The sequence below is a fragment of the Megalobrama amblycephala genome, linkage group LG7, assembly GCF_018812025.1.
Source record: "Megalobrama amblycephala isolate DHTTF-2021 linkage group LG7, ASM1881202v1, whole genome shotgun sequence".
In the NCBI taxonomy this organism is placed as follows: Eukaryota; Metazoa; Chordata; class Actinopteri; order Cypriniformes; family Xenocyprididae; genus Megalobrama; species Megalobrama amblycephala.
This window is the reverse complement of record NC_063050.1, coordinates 27,211,438-27,239,207: the sequence shown is the minus strand read 5'-3', so window position 1 is coordinate 27,239,207 and position 27,770 is coordinate 27,211,438. Positions and strand designations below refer to the sequence as shown.

At 36.9% G+C, this 27,770-nt stretch overlaps 2 protein-coding genes across 5 annotated transcripts in view; one reads left to right on the top strand and one right to left on the bottom strand.

Moving 5' to 3' along the window:
- The window catches only part of dok7b (docking protein 7b), a 33,033-nt gene that overhangs the window by 714 nt on the left and 4,549 nt on the right, over positions 1-27,770 (top strand). Inside the window, 5 exon segments of the mRNA XM_048196794.1 lie at positions 1,236-1,466; positions 13,463-13,663; positions 17,485-17,604; positions 23,267-23,374; positions 25,382-26,214. Coding sequence (XP_048052751.1) covers positions 1,236-1,466; positions 13,463-13,663; positions 17,485-17,604; positions 23,267-23,374; positions 25,382-26,214 — 1,493 coding nt within the window.
- Positions 4,233-7,838, bottom strand: LOC125272160 (protein FAM13A-like). 4 transcript variants are annotated; one of them, XM_048196795.1, is made up of 8 exons: positions 7,335-7,838; positions 6,496-6,613; positions 6,203-6,409; positions 5,944-6,121; positions 5,601-5,727; positions 5,329-5,393; positions 5,123-5,209; positions 4,233-4,900 (listed from the first exon to the last, which is right to left on the bottom strand). In XM_048196795.1, the coding sequence occupies exons 1-8, from the start codon at positions 7,362-7,364 to the stop codon at positions 4,867-4,869; spliced, it is 846 nt and encodes a 281-aa protein (XP_048052752.1). In that variant the 5' UTR covers positions 7,365-7,838; the 3' UTR covers positions 4,233-4,866. The 4 variants fall into 4 exon arrangements, with proteins under 4 accessions (XP_048052752.1, XP_048052753.1, XP_048052754.1 ...); XM_048196796.1 differs by having other exon boundaries at positions 5,329-5,390; XM_048196797.1 differs by lacking the exon at positions 7,335-7,838 and adding an exon at positions 6,771-7,323.

Sequence of the window (27,770 nt, the reverse complement as noted above, 5' to 3'; positions counted from 1 at the left end):
AAAAAAAAAAATCTATACACAAATGTGTACAAAAAATCTCTAGCAGTGTTTTTTTATGTTATTTTGTTCAAAACCCCTTTAAATTAGAATATTTTGTTAATTCTTTACTACAAACTAAAATCCAACAAACCCCAAGCATTATTTTGGGTGTATGTCGACCTGTATTTTAAATGTTATAAATATACTGATGGCAAAATTTGATGGTCAAAGCTATATATATACTATGAAGCTGATAGGGAGCTTGAGTGTATATAGGCCTAAATATATGCTTTAATTTTTCATTTTTCACAATTGTTTTACTGTTTATAATTGTTTAAATTTTGTTACTGTAGTGGCAGCTGAGATCAAAACTGTTGTTCAATCTTTTTTTTTCTTGGCCAATAATGTTGAGGTTTTTAGTTCTCAGAACATGAAGGTATGAAGATATAAACCTCCCCTGATAAATATTCCCAGTCTGGAATTAAAAATGTGACAACTACCCTTGGTCTCCCTTATGATACGCATCAGCATTAACATTGCAAGCCATACACTTACATAACTTCTAGGTGAACTTGGCTAGCGGATTCTGTAGGTCATTTTTGGATCTTTGTTGTCTGAAGCTGTCATTGTTTAATAGGTTAGTCTCCAGTTGCTTTCATGGATCACTGTGTCTTTTGATGTGTGTGTTATGACAGCTGCTCAACTCCTGGCATACTGTTTTAGAAGTCTGGTGATGTAGTGGTTTGTTCTTTTGTACAGAAGCGTAAAAACAAAACATCACCACATTTTTAAAACAACAAGTGGAGTCGTTCTAGAATCTGTAGCTTGATGCTGTCACACACTGAACACTTGTTTATGGAAAGAGACAGTCTTATATTTCATGGCTCAGTAACTGCATCCCATGCATGTGTTACTTTGTCAGTTGTAATTTCTGATAATAATTATGCAAATTATCTCAACTGCTGTAAATGTAGTGCAACGCAGTAGTGAAATGAAAGAAAATGTAGACTTTTTATTGCCTTAAAAGGATAGTACCTGACCTGTAATGATTTAATTTGACTTGAATGGTGCCATTGTACATTTATGGTAATGGTGATTAGCACTGAATAATTTCATGTTTATATGGAAGTCCAAGGTGCTTGGATGATACTGTCACAGTAAACACCCAAACATGGAGATTATCATGGTCATTTTTGTTAGTGTAAGAAAAGGTGCATTTCTGATGTTTTATGAATGTGTAATCTTGACTGTCTCAGACTGCCTGTCCTTGCTGGTGTATAAGGAGCGTGGAGAGAAGAGTAAAGGACATCGGGAGAGGAATCAGGCCACGCTGAGGGATATCTGTGGACTGGAGGCTCTTCAGGGGATTGATGGAGTGAATTATGCACTTAGTCTGCTCTGCCTGAGCCAGTCTGTCATGCTGGGCTTCGACAACAGAGTGACGCTTCTGGCCTGGGATGCTCGTATCCGCTACAGCCTTGGAGAGGGTGAGAGAAGAGCATGTGTGCATGTATAGTGATTAGATGAAAATTGGGATTAATTAAAATTCTGTCATTATTTACTCACCATCATGTTGTTCCAAACCCATATGCTGTTTTAGAATTTTTTGTAAAAATCATTTCACAGCCATACAATGACAGTTCAAAGTGACTGATGGCTGTCAAGGTCCCGGTATTTAACGAGAACTACTCCAAAACAGCTTCATACAAGTATCATAAAAGTAGTTTAATATATATAACACTTGTTTACTATATATACAGGGCTTGACATTAACACCTGCCAAATGCTGGTAGATTTCAGCTGTGGAGGGTTAGACAGCCACTCCCACTAGCCACTTTGGCAGGTTGAATATAATTTCAGCCTACAGCCTAATCAAAAGTAGCCAAGCTCGATGTATCACAAAATTACAATCTGATCACAATCGCGCTGTCACGCACGATCAGTTCTCCTTTTGCCTGAATAGTCAAATACTGTCCATCGTGTGGAGTATCTTGCGTAAAAAAATCTATGGGGTATTTTAAATAAATGTTAAAGGTGCCATTGAATGGAAAATTTAATTTACCTTGGCATAGTTGAATAACAAGAGTTCAGTACATGGAAATGACATACAGTGAGTCTCAAACACCATTGTTTCCTCCTTCTTAGTTTACTCCGAAGAACAGGCTAATCTCAACATAACACCGACTGTTACGTAACAGTCAGGATCATTAATATGTATGACCCCAATATTTGCATATGCCAGCCCATGTTCAAGGCATTACACAAGGGCAGCCAGTATTAACGTCTGGATCTGTGCACAGCTGAATCATCAGACTAGGTAAGCAAGCAAGGACAACAGCGAAAAATGGCAGATGGAGCGATAATAACTGACATGATCCATGATAACATGATATTTTTAGTGATATTTGTAAATTGTCTTTCTAAATGTTTCGTTAGCATGTTGCTAATGTACTGTTAAATGTGGTTAAAGTTACCATCGTTTCTTACTGTATTCACGGAGACAAGAGCCGTCGCTATTTTCATTTTTAAACACTTGCAGTCTGTATAATTCATAAACACAACTTCATTCTTTATAAATCTCTCCAACAGTGTGTAATGTTAGCTTTAGCCTATTAGCCATGGTGCACTATCAAACTCGTTCAGAATCAAATGTAAACATCCAAATAAATACTACTCACATGATCTGATGTATGCGTATAGCATGCATGACGAACACTTTGTAAAGATCCATTTTGAGGGTTATATTAGCTGTGTGAACTTTGTTTATGCTGTTTAAGGCAAGCACGAGCTCCAGGGGCGGGGAGCGTGAGGAATTAAAGGGGCCGCAGCCTGAATCGGTGCATAGTTAATGATGCCCCAAAATAGGCAGATAAAAAAATCTATGGGGTATTTTAAGCTGACACATTCAGGGGACACCTTAGACTTATATTACATCTTGTAAAAAAAAACGTTCGATGGCACCTTTAAATAAACCTACTGTATCTTTACTAATTTGCTTCTTTGTTCTTTTTATATAGCTTAACAAAAATAACCTATAAAATGTATCATATTATGGTCATATTACCCACTCCTTGCTCATCCGTACATACCAGCTGATATACCATGTAGGCCTAGTCTTGATTTAGCTGGTCAATCTGCATTTGAAAGTTTGAAAAGGTTTTAAATCTAGTTAATCAAGCAAAATGACTCAAAATCAAGCAATTTTAGCATGCCAAAGTCAACTTTAATCAGAAAAAATGTAATTTCCCAACAGCAAAATTGTGGCCAAATTGTGCTGAGTGGCTAGTACTTTGGAAAAACCACTAGCCACCGTGGCTGGTGAGCAAAAAAGTTAATAAATACTGTAACAAAGCTATTGCTCATTGTTAGTTATTGCATCACCTGACATGAACTAATGGGACCTTATTGCAAAGTCTTACCAACTAAATGTTAAACAAAAACTCCCACTGACACACATGTACCAGAGCCCTGTACCACAAGTTAAGGAAACTCATTACAGGATTGGTTTGATCATTGATAATTATGAACAACATCAAGAATTTAAATACACAGCACAAGAGATCATGATGAACAATATAATCATTATAAAATAATAAAAAAAATGGAGTAAGATACAGGGTGAGTGACTTCATTATTCTCAGCTGATTGGTGATCTGTGATTGAAAACATAACTTACCTTGCATGGGGAGGGTTAGTCATACAGTGTTTGTTACTAATTCAGTGAACACAAACTTGTGGTACTGAACCTTACCTGGCTAAACTTGCTTTGTGGTACAGATCTCATCATCCTTACATTATCTTAAAATTGTCTGGATTATTGGTTGATAAAATGACAACCTTCCTCATGACTAATAAAGTGACTGAAGCGCAAAGCAAACAGACTCTAAACATGAATTGAGTTATTTATATAAAGATAAGGAAAATTTACAATATGTATAATTTGCGAAGAAACTGTTACAGGTACAAAAATTTTTTCACAATAGCATTTCCATATTACATTTTACACCAAAACACCAAAAGTGTTTAAACTTTTTTTTAATAATTAAAAAAAAATTCTGATATTCAGAAATGTTTTGATATCAGGTTTTTTGTAATACCCGTGTTGATTTTGGTGTAAATAAATGTAAATGTAAAAAGCTGAAGTTTGGAGTGCAGAATTGGACCTTTTTCTAAATTTGACATTTTGTTAATTCAGCTTGCCTAAACAACTACAAACAAAAGACAAAGAAAAAAGAGAGACACTACTAATTGACTGAAAATGACAAGCTTTAATTGAATGAGCTTCACAGTCAACATCAGCATCTTTCTTCACCAACCCTAGTGTCTTGCAGTTAACTTCACCAGCCCCAGTGCTGTGTGATGACCCTCACCTGCCCTAGTGTCTTGTGGTTACCTTCACTGGCCCCAGTGCTCTGTGGAGACCTCACCAGTCCTGGTGTTTCACGGTGAGGGTCACCAGCCCAAGTGTCTTGTGGTGAGGGTCAACAGCCCCATTGCTGTGTGGTGACCTTTACCGCCCCCAGTGTCTTCCGGTGACCCTCACCGCCCCGAGCGCTGTGTGGTGACTTTCACTGACCCCAGTGTCTTCTGGTGACCCTCAGCTGCCCCAATGTCTTCCGGTGACCCACACCAGCCCTAGTGTCTTATGGTGAAGGTCACCAGCCCCAGTGTCTCGAGATGAGGCTCAGCAGCCCCAGTGTCTTACAGGGCGGCCCCATTGTCTTCTGGAGACCCTCCCTGGCCCCAGTGTCTTGCGATGACGGTCCCAATGTCTTGCAGTGACCCTCACTGGCCTCATTGTCTTCCAATGACCCTTAACGATTGCAGTGTCTTGCAGTCAGGATCATCGACCAGTTATCTTCTACTAACCTTGGTCTGGGTCTCCATTCATGCAGAGACCTCTCCATTCTCTATTTTGTTACTATGTGGTAAAGAAATGAAAAAGATAGAAAACAGATCATGATTATTCACACTCATTACCTGTATAACTAAATCTAACTATATCTTAACTTAATTGCATCTAATCTTATTTACAGTAAACCTTCATTTCTAAACTTCATATGGACACATGCACAGGACAACAACCCGATCAGTCTCTTTCTCATTCTGACATATTTTTTTTTATAAAGATCTTTCCGAGTACCTGCCAAAGCATGAGCAAAACTTTCTTCCAAAACTTCTTAATCTTTTTCTCAATCGCCCAAGTCGTCCAATTTTAGGGAGCCCTGATCTGGAAAATACATACACAGAACAAGCATTAAGATTGACTGACAAGCACACTATACAATAAATGATTTATAATAAACCCATAATAGCCAGCATCCTACTGTATGTGTTCAGCATATGTACCTGATTTCTGCAATTGGCAGCTGTTGGACACACTCTTCATCAGTCCAGTGACAGTCCCCTGCCTCCTTAAACACACAAACACATTTCTAAGCATTTTCAATCTCTCTCGTACATATACAAAACTAAATAATTATATATTATCGTTTTCACTCTTACACACTAGCAGTGACTAATAGTAATAGTTTAACAATGTTCTGATCAAATTCATAAACCCAGTCACACACAGATGCCACCATAATTTTAAACAAACTTATAACACAGTATAAGCTCACTGCTGTGTTGCTGGTGGACACATGAGGGTACATGTTTGGCAGCAAATGTTTCAGGTTGTTCAGCAGGTGCTCTGTCAAATCATTACACAGCCCCTGTTCCTCAACCATGGTGGGGCTGAGAGGTACGCTGTTCACACAAATAACAAACGTGTCACATTACTATATATACCAGACACCCGTCTTCTTTTTATGATCGACAGCTCCATCAGACTGGTCTCTGTGTCTCATAAAATCCTGAAAACGTACGTGTGTAGTTCTAGAAACCTCAGTCCTTGAGTTACATTGTAATGTGCTTTGAAGTACAGACTATATCAACTGAATACAGACATTTTAATACACTTACTGAAAGATGACGGGTCCAAAAACTATTGACAAGTTCTTGGATGTCATAAGATTTAGATGACTCTCAGCAGCCACACGGGACAGGAAGAACAACAGGCAGCAAAGGACGTTAAAATGTTCCTCAGGAAGACTGTTCAAGATTGTCCTCAAAGCCTGATTCATTTCTTCCTCTTTTGAATCTGCAAGATACATTGAAGAATTTGATAAATCAGATTTGTTGTGCAGAAAGTACCCAAAATGTTCACCCCAGCTTCACTTACCCCTGAACACATTCAGCAGTTGTGTCCTGTGTGGCTCTGGAATAAGTCCACCAGGTAATTCCCTGAGGAAAAGTTTCAGTAATGAGGCAAGAGTAGGAATATCCTCACTGTCAAACTCCGGAATGCCTCCTTGATCGCAACTTTTCCTCAATTCCTGGCAGCGTTTCACTTTTCCGCCAACCCTGAACAGGCCACTCTCTCTGAGACCTAAACACAAACACACATTTTACAAATACACAAAATCTCAGCATACAACTGAGAAGCACTGTCAAATACACTTGCACAGCACTCACCATGCTTCTCCACAAACTCCACTATGTGCATGAGCGCTAGAGGAAGACCCTGCCTCATCTGTCCACTCCTCCTCAGGCCGATCAGGGGGACACCAAACACAGCTCTCTGTGTTTCCAGCTGCACAAGGCAAAAGTTCAGGAAAAAATAAACAAATCAGAAAGGTTTACTGGGAGATACTGTACTGCACAGAGTGCACAAGAAAATAAGTTTACATGAAGCTGTCTAACAAGTACGCCGCATTTTAGTAACAAAGTGTATAGTCAGGAAACATTACATTTATTATAGCGTTTCTCCATGTACATTAACACAAATTTACAGAATGTCGTTTGTTAATTTCAATACTTGATAATGAAAACAAGACTGAAAAAAAGCATGAGCAAGACGCCATGTCAAGTTAAAAGAATACAACTTTTACACGCAGCGCCAGTGGACCAATCAGAAGAACTCGGAGGCGGGGCAAGCGTTGCGAGCTTTTGTTTACAGTAGCAAGTTGGCATGGCAACTGATTTATTTTTATTTTATATATATTTTATTCAACTTTCAGAAAAACATACATAAAAAACAAACAACCAACCAAACAACAAAATGGGGATACACATAACAGATCTTACATGATACAGGGTAGAGCATTAAATTCTATGGCAACTGATTTATTTGACAGTAACATGGTGGAGGAGGCCATAGCCAGTGCGATTATTCTCTTTTTTTTTCCATGTCAAAAAAATTTGGTCACTTACACAGAACGCATCTTTGCGTCCAAAAACCCTTTCTGTAATTACTGTAACGTTAATCACGCAAAGACGCCCTTACTCTGCTGTGTTGTGTATTGCATACTTACACACACTGATAAAACTCCGAACACTCCCATTTCAATGAAAGGATCGGCGTTTTTTTGTCAGTCGCCGAGCTGTTAACCAATCCGTGGAGAGTCCGAAGCCGAGAGTCAAAACCAGAAAAGGGTCAAAAACGGGAATCCAAAGAAGTCAAAAATCGAGCGTCAAAAACAGAAGGAAGTCAAAATCCGAGAATCAAAATGTGTCGCGAATCCAAAGCCGATAGTCAAATTCCGAAAGAGAGTCAAAAACCGAAAATCAATAATCAGAGAAATTCAATAACTGTATAAACTCGCCAACCGCACCAAAAACACCAACCGCATCAATCGCCAAATCACCCAACAGAGAATTCTAGTTCAGTTTGTTCATATATACCTGCTGCATCACTCGCGTCACAATAGCGCTTCACTGAGAACAGAATCTGCTGAAGTCTGGCTGTGTTAGATTCCCATCAACAAACCATTGTGTGCAGTGCATACATTAACAATTAAGAGACAGAAATATAAATAAGTAACCTTAATGTCAAGCCCTGTATATATATATATATATATATATATATATATATATATATATATATATAAATAAGAGTTTGGTTCCAAAGCGCGATAAACGCCAAAATCAGTATTGCATCTGGTCGGTATTGAAAATGCGATATCCGTCGTGTTATTCTGTCATGTTTTCTCCCTTTCTTCCCAAAACGCCACAAACGCCAGTCTCCTTTTTCTGCAGAACGCGATATATCCGCTCAACCAATGACAGTGCTCCATTCCACCCACTGTAAACATTGAAGGCTTTTTTTAAAAGCCGTTTTTAATACCAGTGTACTCAGCAAATGTGTTTATTTAACCGTGCGGTGGCGCCAGATACTCTTTAATCGGTAATGACAAATAATTTATAACATTAAAGGGTTAGTTCACCCAAAAATGAAAATTCTGTCATTTATTAGGCTACTTACCCTCATGCTGTTCCACACCCATAAGACATTTGTTCATCTTCAGAACACAAATTAAGATATTTTAGTTGAAATCCGATGGCTCCGTGAGGCCTCCATAGGAAGCAATGACATTTCCTCTCTCTAGATCCATAAAGGTAGCCTACTAAAAACATATTTAAGTCGGTTCATGTGAGTACAGTGGTTCAATATTAATATTATAAAGTGACGAGAATATTTTTGGTGCGCCAAAAAAAACAAAATAACGAATTATTTAGTGATGGCCGATTTCAAAACACTGCTTCAGGAAGCATCGGAGCACAAATGAATCAGTGTGTCGAATCATGATTCGGATCGCGTGTCAAACTGCCAACGGCTGAAATCACGTGACTTTGGCGCTCTGAACAGCAGATTCGATACACTGATTCATCTGTGCTCCAATGCTTCATGAAGCAGTGTTTTGAAATCGGCCATCACTAAATAATATATATATATATAATATATATATATATATATATATATATATATATATATATATATATATATATATATATATATATATAGACCCATGAAGTCGATAGAGTCAGCAAAGGTTCTGAAGGTTCCGAAACAGAATCCCCTAGCAACCATACCTTAAAATCCCTGGTAATACCACCAAATTTGGCACAAACCAAGTCAAAACCCATATCCATAGGAAATACTGTATACTCGCCAAGATTTTTTTGAAATACTGTAATTCTGTGTATACGTGTATATCGGGAGCACGTCTGAGGCATCTTTATTTGTGCGCTTTGGATCTGTGTGAGTAAGATGATTTTGTTTACATCGGCATGAGTTTGAAAATCACATTTCATTGGTTCAGACTCATGTCATCGAGAATTCGCTATGAATATTCACAAAGTTTTTCATGGTCAAAGGCAAGATACTCCTCAGAAAACATACAAATAAAGATACTGTTAGATGTTTAATTGCTATTTATTTCTAGAGAGAGAGAAAGAGAAACAATTTTTGGCCAGGCTGTCATACAAAATTATGAACACATGCAAAAAACAAGAGAGCAAGAGAGAACCAACAAAATATTATGTTGTAGTCAGTGTATTTTATTTAATTGTATTTTTTTCCTATGAGCTTTTTGTTTTTCTATTCATTTTTTTGGGACATAGGAAAATAAAACCTGTGGCTGTTATATTTTGTCAGATAAATACCTTAACCAAGTTTATTGTTTGTTTAGTGTATTGTTCTTCCCTCATATTTAAAATATTTTTTAAAAAATCAAAAAAAAAACATTCCTGATATTTTAATGGTTTAATCGAACATGTAAGGTCATTAAAATGACTAATTCTAAGTATTTTTATTATGTAAAGTCTTTAATTTTTACTTTTTTATCATCTATTTTATTGTGATTTATAGCAAACATCGCTAAAGTTTGATCTCCCTCAGGGCACTCTATGGATCAAGACCACTACTGGGTCTGTTAATCCCAGACAGCCTCGAAAACTCACGTACAGACACACACCTACACCAGGCGGTTGGCTCTTTTGCTTTCACACGTACACATACACTCTCAAGTCTGAGAGGTTTGGCGTGCCCTTTGAGAAAGCAGCAAAGTTATAATTGGGACCCTGTGATGTGTGATACTCCATAAGATCTCAAATTTTTCTCGAACATGCTCTTGACAGAGTGACACATACTAAAAAACATATAGTGTATTATCTCTGACTGTTCAGATGTCTTATAAATCAAAGTTTTTTATTTCCATCTATGCAGCTAAAATGTTGAATGATTCAGCTCTTGTTTGGCAGCTATTATTCTGAATGCATGTGTCGTCTCCGCTCTGATACCTCCTTGATTTTCAGATGCCATGTTTGTTTGGTTATTTGTCTGAGGCAATCAGAATGATGATAGATGGAGTCTGGTGAAGCGAGGTGCCGATGTCTCATTCTGCTCTGTTGTTCTTATCAGTTTCCCTTTAAGCTGCTGTTCTGTACCAAGTCCCCTCACATTGATCATGACTGACGCGTCAGTGACTTTAGACTGCTTTGCTTTGGTTGACCATAGATGGAGATGTGAGAGTGTGTGTGTTGTATTGATAAATATAAGAAGATATAATATGATGGATAAATATTCTGTGTGCATTATGTATGACAAGGTGCACAATGGAATAGGAATTGTGAGGTAAAAAGCATTAATCCTATCGCTGATGCAAGACACGCACACACGTATGCACACGCTGCTGCAAGCAAACTGTATCATTATGCATTATGGCTGCTTGGAATGTATCGATTACTCTATTATGATAAATTGAGGTATTTTTCCTAATGATTTGGAGTCTATATTCTCACCAGTGTGGCTTAATCAGGCCCATAAATGATGTATTGAGCTTGAAATAAATTTACTCCAAATTTGTCTGTTCCTTAAAAAAGATAAATAAAAATGCAGCTGCAAATAAAAATCCACTGATGATCCATTTAATGTTCCCACAGTCATGGACATTGTGGAAAAATCAGGGAATTTTAAAATGGTATTTTTCATGCCTGAAAATGTTAAGGAAATTTATAATAAATATCTCATAAACTATTATTTTATCAATAAGATATCACTCTTGTGTAAAGTAAAACTTGCTTGCATGCCATAGTATGGTTCAATTTGTTTGCGAATTGATCTGTTGAGTCGTCTTTTTTTTTTTTTTAAATGAATTAATCTGAATTAAGTATCATTATGGCTGATTGAATCTAAAGTGTTCACAAAAAAATAGAAAAATTGTGGAAATTGAATGGTCGAAAGGTGTGGGAGGTGTGGGCATTACCAGAGACTATAAATATAGGAAGACGGTTCACTCCTATTACTTGGGAAGAATGGGAGAAACTGCAACACGCAATATGGCGGAATACGTCCCGCCTTCTAAATAAAAGAGCCAATCGCTGATTGGTAAAGTCATTGCGTCACTGCAGCTGCCGTTAGAAGCTCCGGTTCCCATAGAAACCTGAGACTCGCGCTTAGGATGTGCATTGGCTTGTCTAGCCTAAAAAATAAGCTTTTTAACACTATTTGAGTATGAGAAACAATATTTATGGGAAAGTTCATGTCAGATTTTGTTGCTGATTTGAAATATGTTATTTAAATGTAAGTTTGCCAAGCAGTTTTTGAGATTTCGGGAGTAAATAGTTAGGACTTTGTCTTGGATACCCGAAATAGCTGCCCGGAGGCGTTGCAAATATGGCCGCCGAGTGAACAGACTTTCCTTGAAAGGGACTTTGTCATTACTCACGCTATTATTAAAGATGTGTTTCTGATGGTTTCCAGTTTGATATGATGCTGTTAACTCTTGGTTGAAAGAAAATGTGATGGGAAGAATATCGGATTATGAGACATATTACCAAAATGCAGTATATTCAACTACAGTAGTCAACATCTGAAGTGGATCAAAAAGTTAATCAAAGTTGTCCTAAGAACTAAGTTGGCCTAAGAAGACGGTTTTAGGACAACTTAGATGAAAGGTTTTGATCCACTTCAAATGCAGACTACTATTGATAGTTTTCACGTGACGTCACGCTCTGAGGGGAACGCCCACCTAGTGGGCAAAACAGTGCTTTCCTCCATTGCCTGCCAGTCATTTTTACCAGGTTTGTAGTAAGATAGTGATATTAAAAGACCAAATTCAATATACACCTTATTGATTATGCATACTTTGTACTGGCAAACAATTGAACACAGAATATTAATGCAACACAAGGTTTCTCGTTAAGCGTTTTTTTTTCCCAATGAAAACCATTATAAAGAAAATGCGTTCACCCTCCGCCTATGCTGCTGGATCAGCCCTTTAATTCTAATGGTCTTTCTGCGTAATTAACAGAGGTGTAAAGAGTACCTGAAAACAATACTTGAGTAAAAGTACAGATACCTTACATTGAAAATGACTCCATTACAAGTTACAAGTCACCAATTCCAAAACGACTTGAGTAAAAGTCTTAAAGTATCTGATTTTAACAGTATTTAAGTATTTTACTCATGCTAGATGCACTAGTCCTGCGAGGCATGCCAGTGAAAATAAGAAACAATTGATTTATAATATGAGAAATCAACTTTATTTTCTAAAATCAAAATAAAACTGAACACCTCAATATTGCAATAAATCAAGGTCGACACAACAACCTTTTAAAGTCTACAAACTCTCAAGTCTCGGTTGAGCTCAAGTGCACAAAAAGGCCATAAGTAAACCAATATCCTTCAAAACGGTCTTGTCAATATAGCGGATAAATAAAACAATGTTAAATAAAATTAAATAGTCAAAGTCTACTGTATGTGTTGGTTTCGGCCTCATCAGCGGCTGCAGTCATTTCCTCATCTAACACCTGCCTTGTTGACAAGTTCTGGGAGAGTAAAGGCAAAATGCACAAGATATAGTACCTTCAATGACCTTAGATGGCGATATCGCTTATTTATATCAAAAACAAACTGCTGCAGAAAAGTTAGCTGCCAAGAAAAATGTAATTTGTAATTGCATTACTCATCACAAATGTAGTGGCGTAAAAAGTACATTTACTTGCTCAAAAAATGTAGTCAAGAAGAGAGTAAAAGTTGCTAATATCTTTGATACTCAGTACAAATACAAAGTAGCCAAAAAGTACAGTAACTAATTACATTTACTCAAGTACTTTACACCTCTGGTAATGAATCTGTTTAAAATTAAGTGGTGCAACACAACTCGATTTAAAATAAAACCCAGATCAACAAATGATTAGTGTTTAACTTTGCTTAATTTAATCCTTATTGGTGCAACCCACCCTAGTGTTAGCTTTTAAAAAAATCGTCCTGCTGCTCTTAGTGATTGAAATCACTGCAGGTGCTGTATATGGATCACAAGTGCCCAAAACTTGCATCTTTATTTTTGTTTTTAACATGGAAAATTGACAGACTTGTGCTGCAGTTACAAGGCTGTTTTGTAACTACGACAGTCACGTGACTGAAAACTATGAATAGTATGTTAATTCATAATACATAAATATACAAAAACTGTAGAAATCTACCTTTTTTATTTATCTTTATATACAATGGTAAGATTTTTTAATTTTTAAATGCAACTGTACTGTGTCCTTGTAGCTGACGGAATGAATTTAGGCCTTTCCAGAATGTCTTGAGAACAACTGCTTTGCTTTAATGCGCTAATTTTGCTCTCTGATAATAAACATGTCCCTCTTTCAGTTCACAGGTTTAACGTCAACGTCCAGCCTGGCACCAAACTAGAAAGTGGCCCCGCCTCGCTGCATCTGTGCAACAACTTGCTTGTCATCGCCAGAGACCTCCCTCCAACTGTCATCGGCCAATGGAAACTGTCGGACTTGAGGCGTTACGGCGCCGTTCCTAATGGATTTATCTTTGAGGGGGGGACAAGATGTGGCTACTGTAAGTTCATGTTATTGTTCTTTTCCTCATTCAGTGCTATTTGATATTTTTGAGATGCAAATGGATTCTTGGACATCTCTTTTATATTGTTTTGGCAGAATACTGCATTTTATTCAATGAGAAGAATCCCTTGATAATTGAGTTGAATTTGTGGTTTGTTCTCGTACAAAGTCGTCCCCTCCTCTGCCTCTTTTTCACTTGGTCTTAGTGATATTCTCTGCTGTGGAAGTAGCACAGAGGTGTTTGCCAATAGTAAATGTGAAAATCAGATAACCTCACAGTCACACTTAGTCTCTCTATCTCTCTCTCGCTCATTTTCTCGCTCCCTCCATACTTACAGAATCACTACACTTACTTTTGTGCACCCACACAGATTGTGGTAATGTGTGATATGCTCCAGTGTAAGATGTTGCGTTAGCACCAGTGAAACCCACCAGCTGCCTTTCTGTCAAATCCATCTGCAGCTGTTCTGTAGCTTCAGCAGCTTTAATGCTCCATCTTATATGAAACTTCCTTACAACGAGTCAACGACAGCCATGTTGTCACAACAGAAAAGGGTTTTTTACTGCAGTCATAATTTTTCAGTCGAAAAGGTGTTCAGGATATTTGTTAGATGCTGTTTTAATGCACTATGCTGGGAACTCCGGGCATTTTTATGCGTTTATGCGGTGAGGCGGCATGTGAAAGGTCTCCTGCCAAGTGAAAGAATTTGAGGGGGCAGGGGTTCTCACATTGGACACCAGACTCTCATTGCTGTTGTAGTACATTACAGCATTAGTCATGTCTAGGACTGCATGGAAACTGCACATGCAGAACTACACAAAAAAAGTTCCATACAGTAGTTGCCAAAAGTCCAGCCTAGGAAAATTGACATCTTTACCCTTTTTTCAAATATTATTAAAAATTTGTTGAAGAAGCATATTGTGTATTTGTGCTTGCAGTCAGTTGTTTTAAATTGTGCAGACATCATTTTTGGCCAGGCTGTGACACAAAGAAATCTGTAAACACCTGCAAAAACGAGAGAACCTATGAAATATTAATAACTGATTATGTTAATGTATACTTTTTCCTGTGAGATTTTTTTTCCAATATGAATCATAGTATTAGAACTTGTAGGGTCTTGTAAAATGTCCCTTCCAGACACACACTACTGTGCGTGTATGTGTGTGTGTGTGTATATATATATATATATATATATATATATATATATATATATATATATATATATATATATATATATATATATACATAGGCCTACGTGTATTATAAAACATTCATAGCATATTTAAAAAAAAAAATATTTACATATATTATTATTCTTATTCAAGATATATCATAAATGTTAAATATTTTGGTTAATTTGATCATACTTGCAGATAACAAAAGGCTCTATTAGATTAGTTTTTATATATTGGACCATATTTAAATTAAATTTGCAGATATACCATAATCAGAAAATGCAAAACAAAGATCTGCAGATTATCTCAGGGCTCAGACATTCGTATAAAGAGAGCTTGTTCAATTAGACTGAATTTTAATCTTCTTTACAACCACTACTACCACCTCATGCATTCCGAAAATGTATGGTAATTCATGAAAACAGATACTAAGACCGCCAAGTTTACATTTAGATGCATGCAGTGAAATAATTACCTTGTCTGGAGCATGAATCTGTTAGCCAGTGCTTTACCTCATTATAGTTTGACAACCATGAGCTCCGATTGGTCTCTGCCGCACAGAGGTCATGTCCCTCCTACTGCCATTAATGCAATTCAGCGGTTGGCTGCTCTGGGACAGAGTGAATTAAATTGAAAAATATGGCCTTGTTGCTGTTTCTAGCGCGATTCAATGTCACAGGCCACACGCGGTGACAAAACACATACTGGCAGTGCAATTAGTGAGTGTGTCAGCTGTCTCATTTGATTTCAGAGACTGAGCGGGTGTGAGTTTGTTCACTAGCTTAGTTTGTCAACAGACTTGGACAGATTGTAGATCGGTGTTTTCCCTGCTGTCAGGTAGGGCATTTGTGGAACAGTTTGGCTGGCATCAGCAATGAAAAAACATGTCATGAGATCTAAAACAAGTTGAAACTGACAATTCAATTCTAATTACATGATTCTGCAAGTGTTTGATCTGATTAAAAATGTTGCACATGAGCCATTAATTTACTTGCGCAGACCAGTCCTGCTCATGGTTGTCAATCTGTAATGAACTAAAGCACTGGCTAACAGATATCACGCTCCAGGCAAGGTTATTCTATTGTAAATGTAAACTCGATGGTCTTAGTATCTGTTTCTTGTTTGTTTTTATGGATTTCCATACATTTCAGAATGCCTGAGGTGGTAATGGTGGTTGTAAAAAGATTCAAATTCAATACTGCACAAAAATGTCATAAGAATTGTAAAGTATGTCAGAGAATGCCTGTTTTTGGACTGTAAAATTGGCTTCTTTTATTAAATGCTGTGCAGTACACACTGTATACGTCTTACTATTTAAAAAAGTATGCAACGTTTCAAACAGAAGTTTGTGTAAAAACATTTGGCACTTTAATTAAAAGTCAGTATGTTTTTTTGTTTTTTTTTATCACAGCTGATACTGCTTACAGTTCATTCATAATGTTGGAAATGTACTGTAAGTTCAGCCGCATTGCATTGTGGGATACAGTATCCCATGCAATATACTCTATTCACATTTTAGCAGGGTATTTTCATAATCAAAAATACTATAGTTTATCAAAAGCAGGTGTTTCATTCTCTTAAAATTTGGGCAAGGTAAATAAATAGCCACAGACTTGGCCACATGTTTCAAGTATTAATAGCCTACCAGTGTGTTTATGAATTATGAAACCAAGTGCTAAGGGTGTTATGGTTATTTTTGTAATGGACTGTCACTCCTATACCGTCTCCACAGTGATGCTCGGGGATTTGACAGGACTATATTTACCTCCATGAAAGACTGCCTAAGTCTCTTTCCTCATCATGTTTTACAAAGAAAAACAGTCATAATCTGACTGCGGATGAATCATTAATGCATTTTGTCACAAATAAGGCCTTTGTTACCCCATGTTTGCTATTATACTTGAAGCCTCAAGGCTCTTTAATAGCTTGTTATTCAGTAACATTCAACTGTGCTTTTGCCAGCACTTAATTTAGTTTTGAAAGGTGTTTCAGGCTTTGTGAGATGCTCTTGACATTTGTATGGAGGAGGTGTGGGCACCAAAGCGGATTTTCTTGGTACACATTCCTCTTATTTTATGAATTATACATTATGCTCAATTAAATATGCAAAAATAAACTTTAGTTTCTTTTTTCCGTGTGGACCTATCAGATATATATCTTCCATGCATTTGGCTCATATAATCTAAACCTACCGTTCGGCAGCACACATAAACACAAATACTCAGTATTGTTCATGAAAAAAAATACCAGTCAGTATCTTGTGATAAAACATCACTGTCTTCATTTACCCTTTATGTGAAGACAGTTACTTTACTTTATAGACTTTGTGTGCCTGATGAATTTATTTGAATGATATATGAACTCGTACAGTTTTTCTTGGTTCCATTTGCTTGAATTAGTCTATAATTCATTTATTCTGAATCAGTGAAATGTGAATGTTCTTGTCTGCTCAGAGAAATCACTTAATGTTCCCTCATTTGTAATAATCTTGTGACCGCTATTGTGGTCATTACTGAAACTAATTTTCTATTCAATGCTATGGGCAATTAATATCAATCTAAATTCGAAATGGTGCATTATATCTTTTGAATAAAACAGGCTCAAGACATTAAGAAGCTATTTCTCTTCTCTCTGTCTCCGTAGGGGCTGGTGTTTTCTTTCTTGCATGTGCAGAAGGAGAACAGATCAGTTTTTTGTTTGATTGTATCGTTCGTGGCATATCACCAAGCAGGGGTCCGTTTGGACTGCGCCCAGTCCTGCCAGGTGAGTTCATGTTTGTGGAGGTGTGTGATGTAAGATCTCAGATCAGAGATTTCAAAGTTGCTAATGTTAGCCTCATTAGCTTGATGTGTGTGAGCTGTCAGCTGCGTGTGCATGTCTGTGTCTAAACTCTGTGTATGATTGATATGTGGTGTCAAGTTTCTTTCTCTCTCTCTTTATCTCTCTCTCCCAGCACCCTCGTGTTCTGCTCAGAATGACTGCTGATTTTATGTTCGGAGTCCCAGAGACTCCAATTATGTAAATGTAAAAATAATAATAGTAATTTTTAAATTAGCCTTTTATATTCCCTCCAATTCAATTTAATAGGTTCCTCTGATCTAATCAAAATCTAGTAGGCAGATATTTTTGAAGCTGCATCCCTCCATTTGTCACATAGTAGGCATGCACTTCTCAGAAATGTGAAATTAAAGGTACACTTATGTACCTTTATTTTGTTGTTGCTGTTCATAATAAATTTAAATGAGTCAATACATCATTAATCCATCTTCCAAAACATGTTTTTGTCTTACCCTGATTCATGGTAAGCCTAGTATAAGTGTTTATATTTCTGTGGGAGTGGCTTAGGTTAGTTGTCACAACAAGCAGGAAAGGTTGACATGGAGCAGCTAAATCGTCACCTTGGAATAATAAGGTTCTGACATTTTTGTCAAAATTGAGTTATTCACATATTCTGTGACAAATTATTTACATTATGTGATTTTTTTTTTTCAAAGTTGTGTACATTTTGGGACTTTTTACAGAATAAAAAGTCTGCGCATAGTGAACTTGGAGCCTAAGTCTGTGCAGTAGATCTGTCTGTCTATCAGTGGTGTGCCGTGGTGTTTTAAAATGAGGAGGCAAAGTCCTCGATTTTTATATTTATCAAATGTAAATTTATGTCCCTGTTACACAATTTTCCTGCTTAAATTAACATTACATATAAAGAGAGACCAAATACAATTCTAATTTGTAATTTGTTTTACACTGTTCTATTTATTAAAACCAAGTATAAACGTAATCAAGTTAGTGATTTTACGCATTTTTTTTACATTTATTCCCAAATAATAGGCTAACTAAAGGCAGTAACAATTTAAAAAAGATATATATTATTTGTGAACTACTGTTCATCTTTTCTTAAAAGTCAAATTTTTTTCATCAGTCATCAAGCTTGTACGCACTGGTCACAGACACGAAGGTGTACCTTTAATTTCCCCATGCTGATTGCTCACTAAAAACCCTGCAGTCATCATGTTTTCTGCCATTTCAAGTTTCACGAGAACGCGCACAAAAACAAAAGGTGGGATTTATCGCATGAACCAATCATATCTAATCATAACCGATCATATCCAATCATAGCGTGATGGAGGCACTGCCTCCTCTCACATGACTTTCCCCCATTCATTCTCAGTTACCCCCCACAAAACCCACCGCACACTTTAGGGGTTCTGCTTTAACCCTATGAAACTCAAGGGAGGCACGAGAGACGCAGACTCCCTGCTGTAACTTCACCTGCGGGTGTCACTGTTGGACAGTGTTTCTTTTGAGTCACTTTTCCACTTTTTAATGTCAAATTTTGTAGCACTGCCTTTTATGCTCAACTTGAACAAGAAAATAATTGTCCTAAAATATGAAATAAATGTCATAGAAAGCATTAAATTTAACTTTCTCATTTATGTTGACACATTGTTACAACACTAATTTTATGTTTTAAAACAACAACAAAAAAATATTGCTTCAATTAATGTTTTGCAAGATAGAACCTTACAATTCCAAGTGAACAAATGATTTTTTAGAATTAGATGGTTCTGTCTGCATTTGACCTGTTCCAAAAATTGTACATTTAGAATACTTTAAGTGTCTCTGTCATTTTCATGTATGAAATAGACTTGATCCCCATATAATTTTTGCTATATAGAATGCAAAAGCTTTGAAGCTCATTATCTCAAAACGGCTCAGAATGCAGATAGAACCTTATTATTTCAAGGTGATGAAATCTTGAACCTCTGGGGAATCGCCCATTTTTTAAAAAAAATGCTAAACAGAGGAGAGTCTGCTAGCAAAAAAAAAAAAAATGCGACAGCTCGTAATAAAACAAGAATCAACATGGGCTTGGATTTTTGTAAATGGCAAGAACAGAGGGATTTAAAAGGTAAAAGGGATTTTGAAATGCAGAGATGGCATTTTTATCAAGGTATTTTATTAAACAGATAAATTGCCAAATGTAGCTCTCTAACAGAGTTCATTGTAAAGCATTATCTATTGTGAAGGGTCATTTCATGATGGTTGTTGTAGTGCTGTGCTATTCTTCCGCAAAATGCATGCAGTTTTGTTTTTAACCACTAGAGGGCCAAAAGTTACATAGTGTACCTTTAAAATAAACAATAAATAATTAAGAATTGTATCATGTAAAAATTAATTGCATTATTTAATGTTTTAAATTGGATTCTCTGAGATATTAAAATTTGAAGTGTTACAAAGTTGGAAATGAGTTAATAATCAGTTCTCATAAGATTATTAAAAAGTCATATCAACTTGACATTTCAGTGTTACGTATGTTTTAAAATAGCCTCAGAGTCTCTGAGACCCAAAACAGTACATAAGTTAATGGTAACACTTTACAATAAGGTTCATTAGTTAAACATTAGTTAATGTATTAACTAACATGAACTAACCATGAATAATTCATTTGTTACTGTATTTACTAATATTCGTTAACGTTAGTTAATGAAAATACAGTTGTTCATTGTTTGTTCATGTTAGTTCACACTGCATTAACTGTTAACAAGATTTCAGTACAGTATTAGTAAATGTTGAAATTAACATTAACAAAGATTAGTAAATGCTGTAGAAGTGCAGTGCATTATTAGTTCATGTTAAGTAATGCAGTTAACTAATGTTAACTAATGAACCTTATTGTAAAGTGTTACCAAGTTAATAAATAATTCGGAAACTGTTCATAATTAATGTATTTGTAAGTGGATTACACTAATCAAGCTAGTGAAAAAAACGTATAATAATAATAATACCGAGTTAATAAATAATTCGGAAACTGTTCATAATTAATGTATTTGTAAGTGGATTACACTAATCAAGCTAGTGAAAAAAAACTTATAATAATAATAATACCGAGTTAATAAATAATTCGGAAACTGTTCATAATTAATGTATTTGTAAGTGGATTACACTAATCAAGCTAGTGAAAAAAAAAAAATAATAATAATAATAATAACAACAACACATATGTACTATTATTATCATTAGGCAAATTCTGCAGCTTTGTTTAATCAGTGATTATAATGTCATATTTCTATTACTGTGTTTAATCAGTGATTATAATGTCATATTTCTATTACTGACAAAGTACTGGCAGATTTTTACATCAAGCAGTAGCAGGGTTCTGTAGTCAATCATATTCATTAAGTTTAATGAACTTTAATGAGTCTTACTTTGTAACGGCAATTGCTTTTTGAATCCAACCACTCAATGGCTCCATCTTGACGGAGGATAATAATATCTATGCGGTACATATCTTTTTAATGGAACCTAACATGACTTCCCGAATACTGAATTATTGTCCAAAAAAATCAATGCAAGATTCACATTTAGTTTATTGATCGGCCCTAGATAGATTTACCATGTAAGCATAATAGTATATTAAACCTTAACATATCATTTTATAGATCAGACCGCCAACACTGATGCACAGAGAATCACTGAATTGAGCTGCTGAGCCAGTGATATTGAGATAAAATAAGGTCTTGCTGAAAGGTTGTGTGCTGTCATGAGTTGTGTGAACAGAAACCTGTAGAGAGCTGACACACGGTCAGTAACATAAAAGAAGGATATGGATATGAAGTGGCTTAAAGTTTTTCTGTGGTTCATAGCTAAAATTAGCACATCCATAATTGAAATGGCTCTCTACATAGTCAGAGAGCTGGTAGGATAGTTCAAACCCCACAAAGATTGATCTGCGAAGCACCAATATTATGCCTGGGCTGCTCCAGGGCCATTTCTTGTAATGAATGTACTGTGTTGCTCTGGGGAAAAAAAAGCGTGTGCTAAATGACTACATATTTACATAGACCCATTTATAGAGGTGATCTATGCTCTGTGGACAAATTTTTTGACAGGTGTTATTATTTCCCCCTTTAGTACATCGATGTTGTGTACCACAGCCTTAAAAATATGATTATTCAAAATTGCTAAACATATTTTTGTATTTCTCTGTGGACCAACCACAGATACAACACAATATAATTTTCTGCCCAATTGTTGTAAGGTGCATTTTTGATGATGATGATGATGATGATGATGATGATAATAGCTTGCTTGATTGTAATCACGGCAAAAACATTTTCCAGTATGTTTTTCCTCTATAAATTCTCCCAATTTCTGTGATTGCTGTATGAAAGTGTAAAGGTATAAATCAAAAGCCTTAAAGTTTGTTTACTTCTATGTTTATGACAGCACATTCTCTGAATTCACAGATTTATGTAATGCCACATTACATTACGTTCTCGCCTGTCGTCCCTCATACTGAGATGTCAGAGTTCTTCTAGCTGTCATTAAGTGTCATCAATTAAGTGCACTTGATGATTTTTAACCTTTGACATTCAATAAAGGTTGTGCAAGAGTTCAGATTGCCAGTGATAAATAAGATGTTCAGGGTATTGATAGCCAAGATGCTCTTCTTTTTCAGCATTTCACTTTAATCTGTATTCTTCAGAAGAATTTCACAGAGCAGATAAAGTGTACAATGACATATCTTGCATACCTTTAAATATGCAAAAAGCAAATACTCTTTCAGCTTTTTATCTTCACACACTCAGCACTGTTTTTCAGCTGTGCAAGAACAAAATATTAAGTATATTAATATAAACTACACGCTTTAACTACTTGTTTATAAAATTGCTGTATAGAAGTGACTTGCAGTTTTGTTTTTGCTTGTGTGATATTGATTTTTCAGTCTATTTGTTGCCTGTAGCATTGCTTGAATGCCTGTTGAGCTACTTTAGACCAGCATGAAATTGACTTTTCATGCTAATAAGATGCCAAAAATATCTACCACTAAACTGTGCAAACCCTACGAGTCTTTATTCCTTCATATCAATTTTTCTATGCTTACATTCTGCTTTTCTTTTCCTCTTGTTCTGTTCCAGTTGTCTTTTTCGTATTTGTTTATTCTCTCCTGACTGATTTATTGTTTTTATTGAGCACTTTGTGTTCAGTGTCCTGATTTATTCTGTTGTGAGAGAGAATGATTACCAACCTACTGGCATATTTAAAAGGAGGTCTCAAAGCTTCCCGTGTGAGAGTGTGGATACGTGTGTGTGTGTGTGTGTGTGTGTGTGTGTGTGTGTGTGTGTGTGTGTGTGTGTGTGTGTGTGTGTGTGCGCGAGCGAGTGCTTGTGTAGGAGATTATTGCTGTGAGGCTGTATCTGTGATGTACCAGTAGCAACTGATAAATGTTGCCAGTGGCTCCAGTAATTCTCCCAGCACAGACAGTGATACAACAGTGATGGATTATATATGACTTAATGGTCAGAGACAAATCAGTGCTGTCTGGTGCATGATTGTGTGGTCATAAGGATATATGTTGGTGCTTGTGTGTGTGAATGATGAATGTTCACTGTATTGGTTTAATTAAAATTTAATGTTTCCATAGACCCCAATGCTAACCCGTCATCTATAGAAGACAGGATTAGCCAGGAGGCCAGTGAGCTAGAGAAACGACTCAGTATGCTTTCGATTTGTAGCCATCACAGCATGGCAGGTAATTCAAAAAGGCATACACAAACACACAGAGGAGGCTATTTTTTGTAAATATTACTTCATCCAAAAATGAAATTCAGTCAAAATTTACTCATCTTCATGTTGTTGTTTTTTAAGTAGTTAGTTAGTATTTTTTGTGGATCAAAAAAAGGATCATTTTTTAAGAATCTTTTACATAGTTCATTTCCATACAGCAACAGTTCACAGTGTCTGTCAGGCTCCAAAAGGACCATGAAAGCACTATAAAAGGACCATAAAAACACTATAAAATGATCATAAAAGCCTTGACATAAAAGCCACTCAGTTGCTTTGAAGACAGAAATTGAAGTCCTTATTTGTTATTATTATTATTATAATATGGCAGAGAGCAAGATTTTGTAAAGGATAATATACAGTCAAGCTAAATCCTGAAACTTCATTCTGAAGGGTCTTATTTTGTGATAATGACCGACTGACTTTATACTACAGTTAAGTATAGATTTATTTATAAGTATACTGTAGATGAAGAAATAAACTTGATTTGAGTTTAAATGATTTAATCATGTAAGAAGAAAGAGAACACAAAGTGATGCAAAAGGCCTGAAACTAGCAGTGTTGGTTGTCAGATCCAACATATTATTTATTTATTGTACTAAAATATGTGAAATACCAATGAAAAACATTTAGTAATAAAAGTATAAAGACGTAAAGTTCAGTCTGTTCTTCTCACAAAGCTATCATATGGCTTTAAAAGACATGGAATAAAGTGCACACATTAGATGTGTTCCAAGAACGAATGCATCACAGTGGCGTGACGAAGGCATAATAAAAACTATCTATAAAATACAAACAATCCTCCATATGTTAGACTATCCCATTTAAGGGGCCGTTCACATATTGTGTCTTTTCCACATGCAAGTCCGTTATTTCAAATGTAGCCGCACAGCGGGCGTGCTCATAATGGAAGCGACGCGGTGCGTTTTCCAGGCGCATCGAGATGAAAAATTCTCAATTTTTCAGAATGCTGCAAGGGCACCGCAGGTCATGTGACAAGAACCAACTGATCAGCTTCGGCCTTTCCATAACAAAACATCAAAAGCTCAGCCGAACAGCTGATCATAGCTGTACAGGGTGGTTTTTATATCTCATCTCCATAAATATATCTAGTAGTAAAGCTAATGCAAGGGCTAGAAATCAATTTATCTTTTGATGAAACTTCCTACTCCTCGCGGAGAGCGCAGTTCATGGTTGCATAGCAACGACAGACCCCACGGGAGCGCAAGCGCTTTGAAAAGGAAAAAGCGGTGCGGCGGCGCATTCCACGCGTTTTTAGACGTGATATGTGAACAGCTTGGTTCGCCCTTTGCAGACTCTGAAGCCCCTGAAAGGACACCGCTATTATAAGAGCATGTAAAGATTCTTAAAAATGTTTTCTTTGTGTTACACCAAAAATAACTGAACATCATATATGTCAAACCATAATTAGTTTTTGTGTCACTCCCTTTTTGAAATGCATTCACAATGCTAACAAATGTTTCCAGGCAAGCATTTGTTAATCCGCCCTAGTGTTCGGTACTGTCAGTACTGAAATTTTAAAAAATCTGTTGCTTTGAGCACTGTTGAGCGGATTTGTAAACACCTTCGATTGGCCGTTGTGTTCAAACGCTCAACATATATGTCTGCGATTGGCTACAATGATCAACGCACGGGAGCGTTTGAAAGCACACAGAAGTGTTTGAAAGCAGGCGTCTATCAGCGAACCAATCAACTTGTTTATCTGTGTAAGCACTTGGTAAAGAGTGTCATTGATGTCTATTTACAACATGTTTTTGATGTGTTGATCATTGAAGCCAATCACAGACTTATCTGATCACATGTGAACATAATGGCCAATCAGAGGTGTTTACGAGTCCGCTCAACAGCGCTCAAAGTGTCACATTTTTAAAATTTCAGTACCGACTTGGTACCAAAAATACCGTCGGTATTTTTGACAACACTAATCCGCCCTTTCTTTGTCATAATTCGTCAGCCTCCACCTTCAGTTATGGCGCCTCCTTGGCAGGAGATGATCGGAGCATCTCCAGTTCCTCCTCTGAGGCCAGCCATTCTGATAACAGCCTGGGCAGCCGCCTGGCGATATGGCCAGAGCCAGTCAGACACCCCACTCCCATTGAACCATCATCATCACCCCTGTTAGGGGTTGCAGGATCTAAGAGCACAGCCTGTACTGTCAACACATCCAGTGACGAGCGTCTATATGGAGTAATGTTGGGAGGGCTTCGGCCGCCATCCAAGCCACCTCACCCTAGAGGCCTTCAAGAGGCGGGACGGCAGAGCTCAACAGACAGTGGTATCGCCACCGGGAGCCACTCCTCGTATTCTGGAAGCTTCTCCTCCTACACTGGTAGCATGGATATTGGGCATGGAGAGACTGATGAGTTTGGATCCTCAATAAGCCTCCCTCAGAACCCTAATTCAAACTCAAACCCCCTCATCAACACTCCAGTACGGACAATTCCCCTGATTCCTGAGCACAATCCCTGTGTGTGTCCACTCAAAGAGGCTGCTCAAATGCAGGGTTTCATGTACCAGGTACCCAGTCCACCTCTGCAGCATTACGACATCCCCCGCAGGCTCCTACTACAACAGTCCTCCAATCAGGAACAAGTTTTGACTGCTGCAGCCCAGGAACGGGGGCTTGAATGTGGAGCTCTGGGATCAGAGGGCGTCCCTGCAGATGCCACCCCCAGACAAACTGTCCAATGGAGATTCAACTTGTATAGTGAAGGAGTAGCGCCCCCTGAAGGCTCCACTGCACCACAAGTGCAGCCCGCCATCTGTCCTGACTGTGGGGGAGGAAAGGTAACAAGATTTTCTTGTTGATTTTTTTCTTTTTTTCTTTTTGTGTCTTTCTGTGAGCAGTTCATTGCTGGTATTTTTTTAAATACCAGAACTGAATGATGTTAGGTTTCATTAACAGTTCTCACACATACATTCTTCCACTGATACTAAAATTATCTGACAGTTTCCTGCTGACAGAATGTCTGACTCGTATGATCTTTTCTTTTTAGTGAATCAAAAAACATACAGCGCTGTGTCTGTGATGTACCAGTAGCAACTGATAAATGTTGCCAGTGGCTCCAGTAATTCTCCCAGCACAGACAGTGATACAACAGTGATGGATTATATATGACTTAATATATGAAAGTCAGTGTAATCTGTAGTCTTTTGGTTCTTTGTTGTGAATCAACACCATAAAATGCAAACAGTATAGTCAGATTCCAGAACGAATGACTCTTATTTTTAGTGAATCAAACACATATAGCATACAACTTACTAGGGCTTTTCACACAGCACTTAACCCCAGGTTATCGTCGTTCTAAACACCGCTTTTAACCCCGGGTAAAGGAACGTTTCACACTTGTAATTTAGAAGCGGGGTTAGCCTTGCATTGCGGTGCCAAACTTGTACAGTGTGAAACCAAGCGGTGTTAGAATGTTATACTAGACACTTAGCAACAGACAACCAATCGCGTACCCATATTTACCTGCTTTGGACAGTCACGGAAACACTGTGCATTTTATATAAACCGTAAATTCAGCGTTTGAGAGGAAAAATATCAAATGCTGACAGAAAACGCGACAATTTGAGTAAAGAAGAGACCGTTTCATTCTTACCTTTTTAGTCCAAAATGTCCATTCAGTATAAACTCGATAGTACGGTCGGCAGTACGAGGATGCGCAAAGCTAGAGCTGTGTAAACAGACACCGCAAATATGCAAATAAGAATCTTAACCCAAGGTTTTAGGAATGTACAATGTGAAACGTCAGTTTATGAATACCAAGGTTAATTGTTAACCATGGGTAAATTATGAGCAATGTGAAACCTGAAGCAAGATTACCCAGGACTTTGTTTAGCCAGGGTTTAGAATGACCCAGACTTAACCATTTCAAGTGTGAAAAGCCCAGACTTAAATCTGTGTTGTTACTGTCTGGTTCTGAATATGACAGCAGTTGAAGATACACATTATGCATTTTGTCAGTGTTTTTTTTTTTTTTTTTTTTCAGTAAGATTTTTAAATGTTTTTATGTTCTCCAAGGCTGCATTTATTTGATCAAAAATACAATAAAAATAGGAATATTGTGAAATATTATTACAATTAAAAGTAACTTTTATTTTAGAATTGTTTTCTATTTGAATATATTTTAAAATTGTAATTTATTCTTGTGATGGCAAAGCTGAATTTTCAGCATCATTACTCCAGTCTTCAGTGTCACATGATCCTTCAGAAATCATTCTGATATGCTGATGCTCAAGTGCTCAAGAAACATTTATTATTATAGGTGTTGAAAACAGTTGTGCTTCTTAATATTTTTGCTGCATTTATTTGAAATAAAATATTACAAATGCCTTATTTG

Excerpts from the sequence above, each read along its gene's own strand:
- LOC125272160 (XM_048196795.1), bottom strand. The coding sequence starts at position 7,364 with ATGGGAGTGTTCGGAGTTTTATCAGTGTGT. Across the intron at positions 6,122-6,202 it reads ACTGCTGAATGTGTTCAGGG|ATTCAAAAGAGGAAGAAATG; the intron begins GTAAGTGAAGCT and ends TGTATCTTGCAG. Across the intron at positions 5,728-5,943 it reads TTTGGACCCGTCATCTTTCA|CGTACCTCTCAGCCCCACCA; the intron begins GTAAGTGTATTA and ends TTGTGTGAACAG.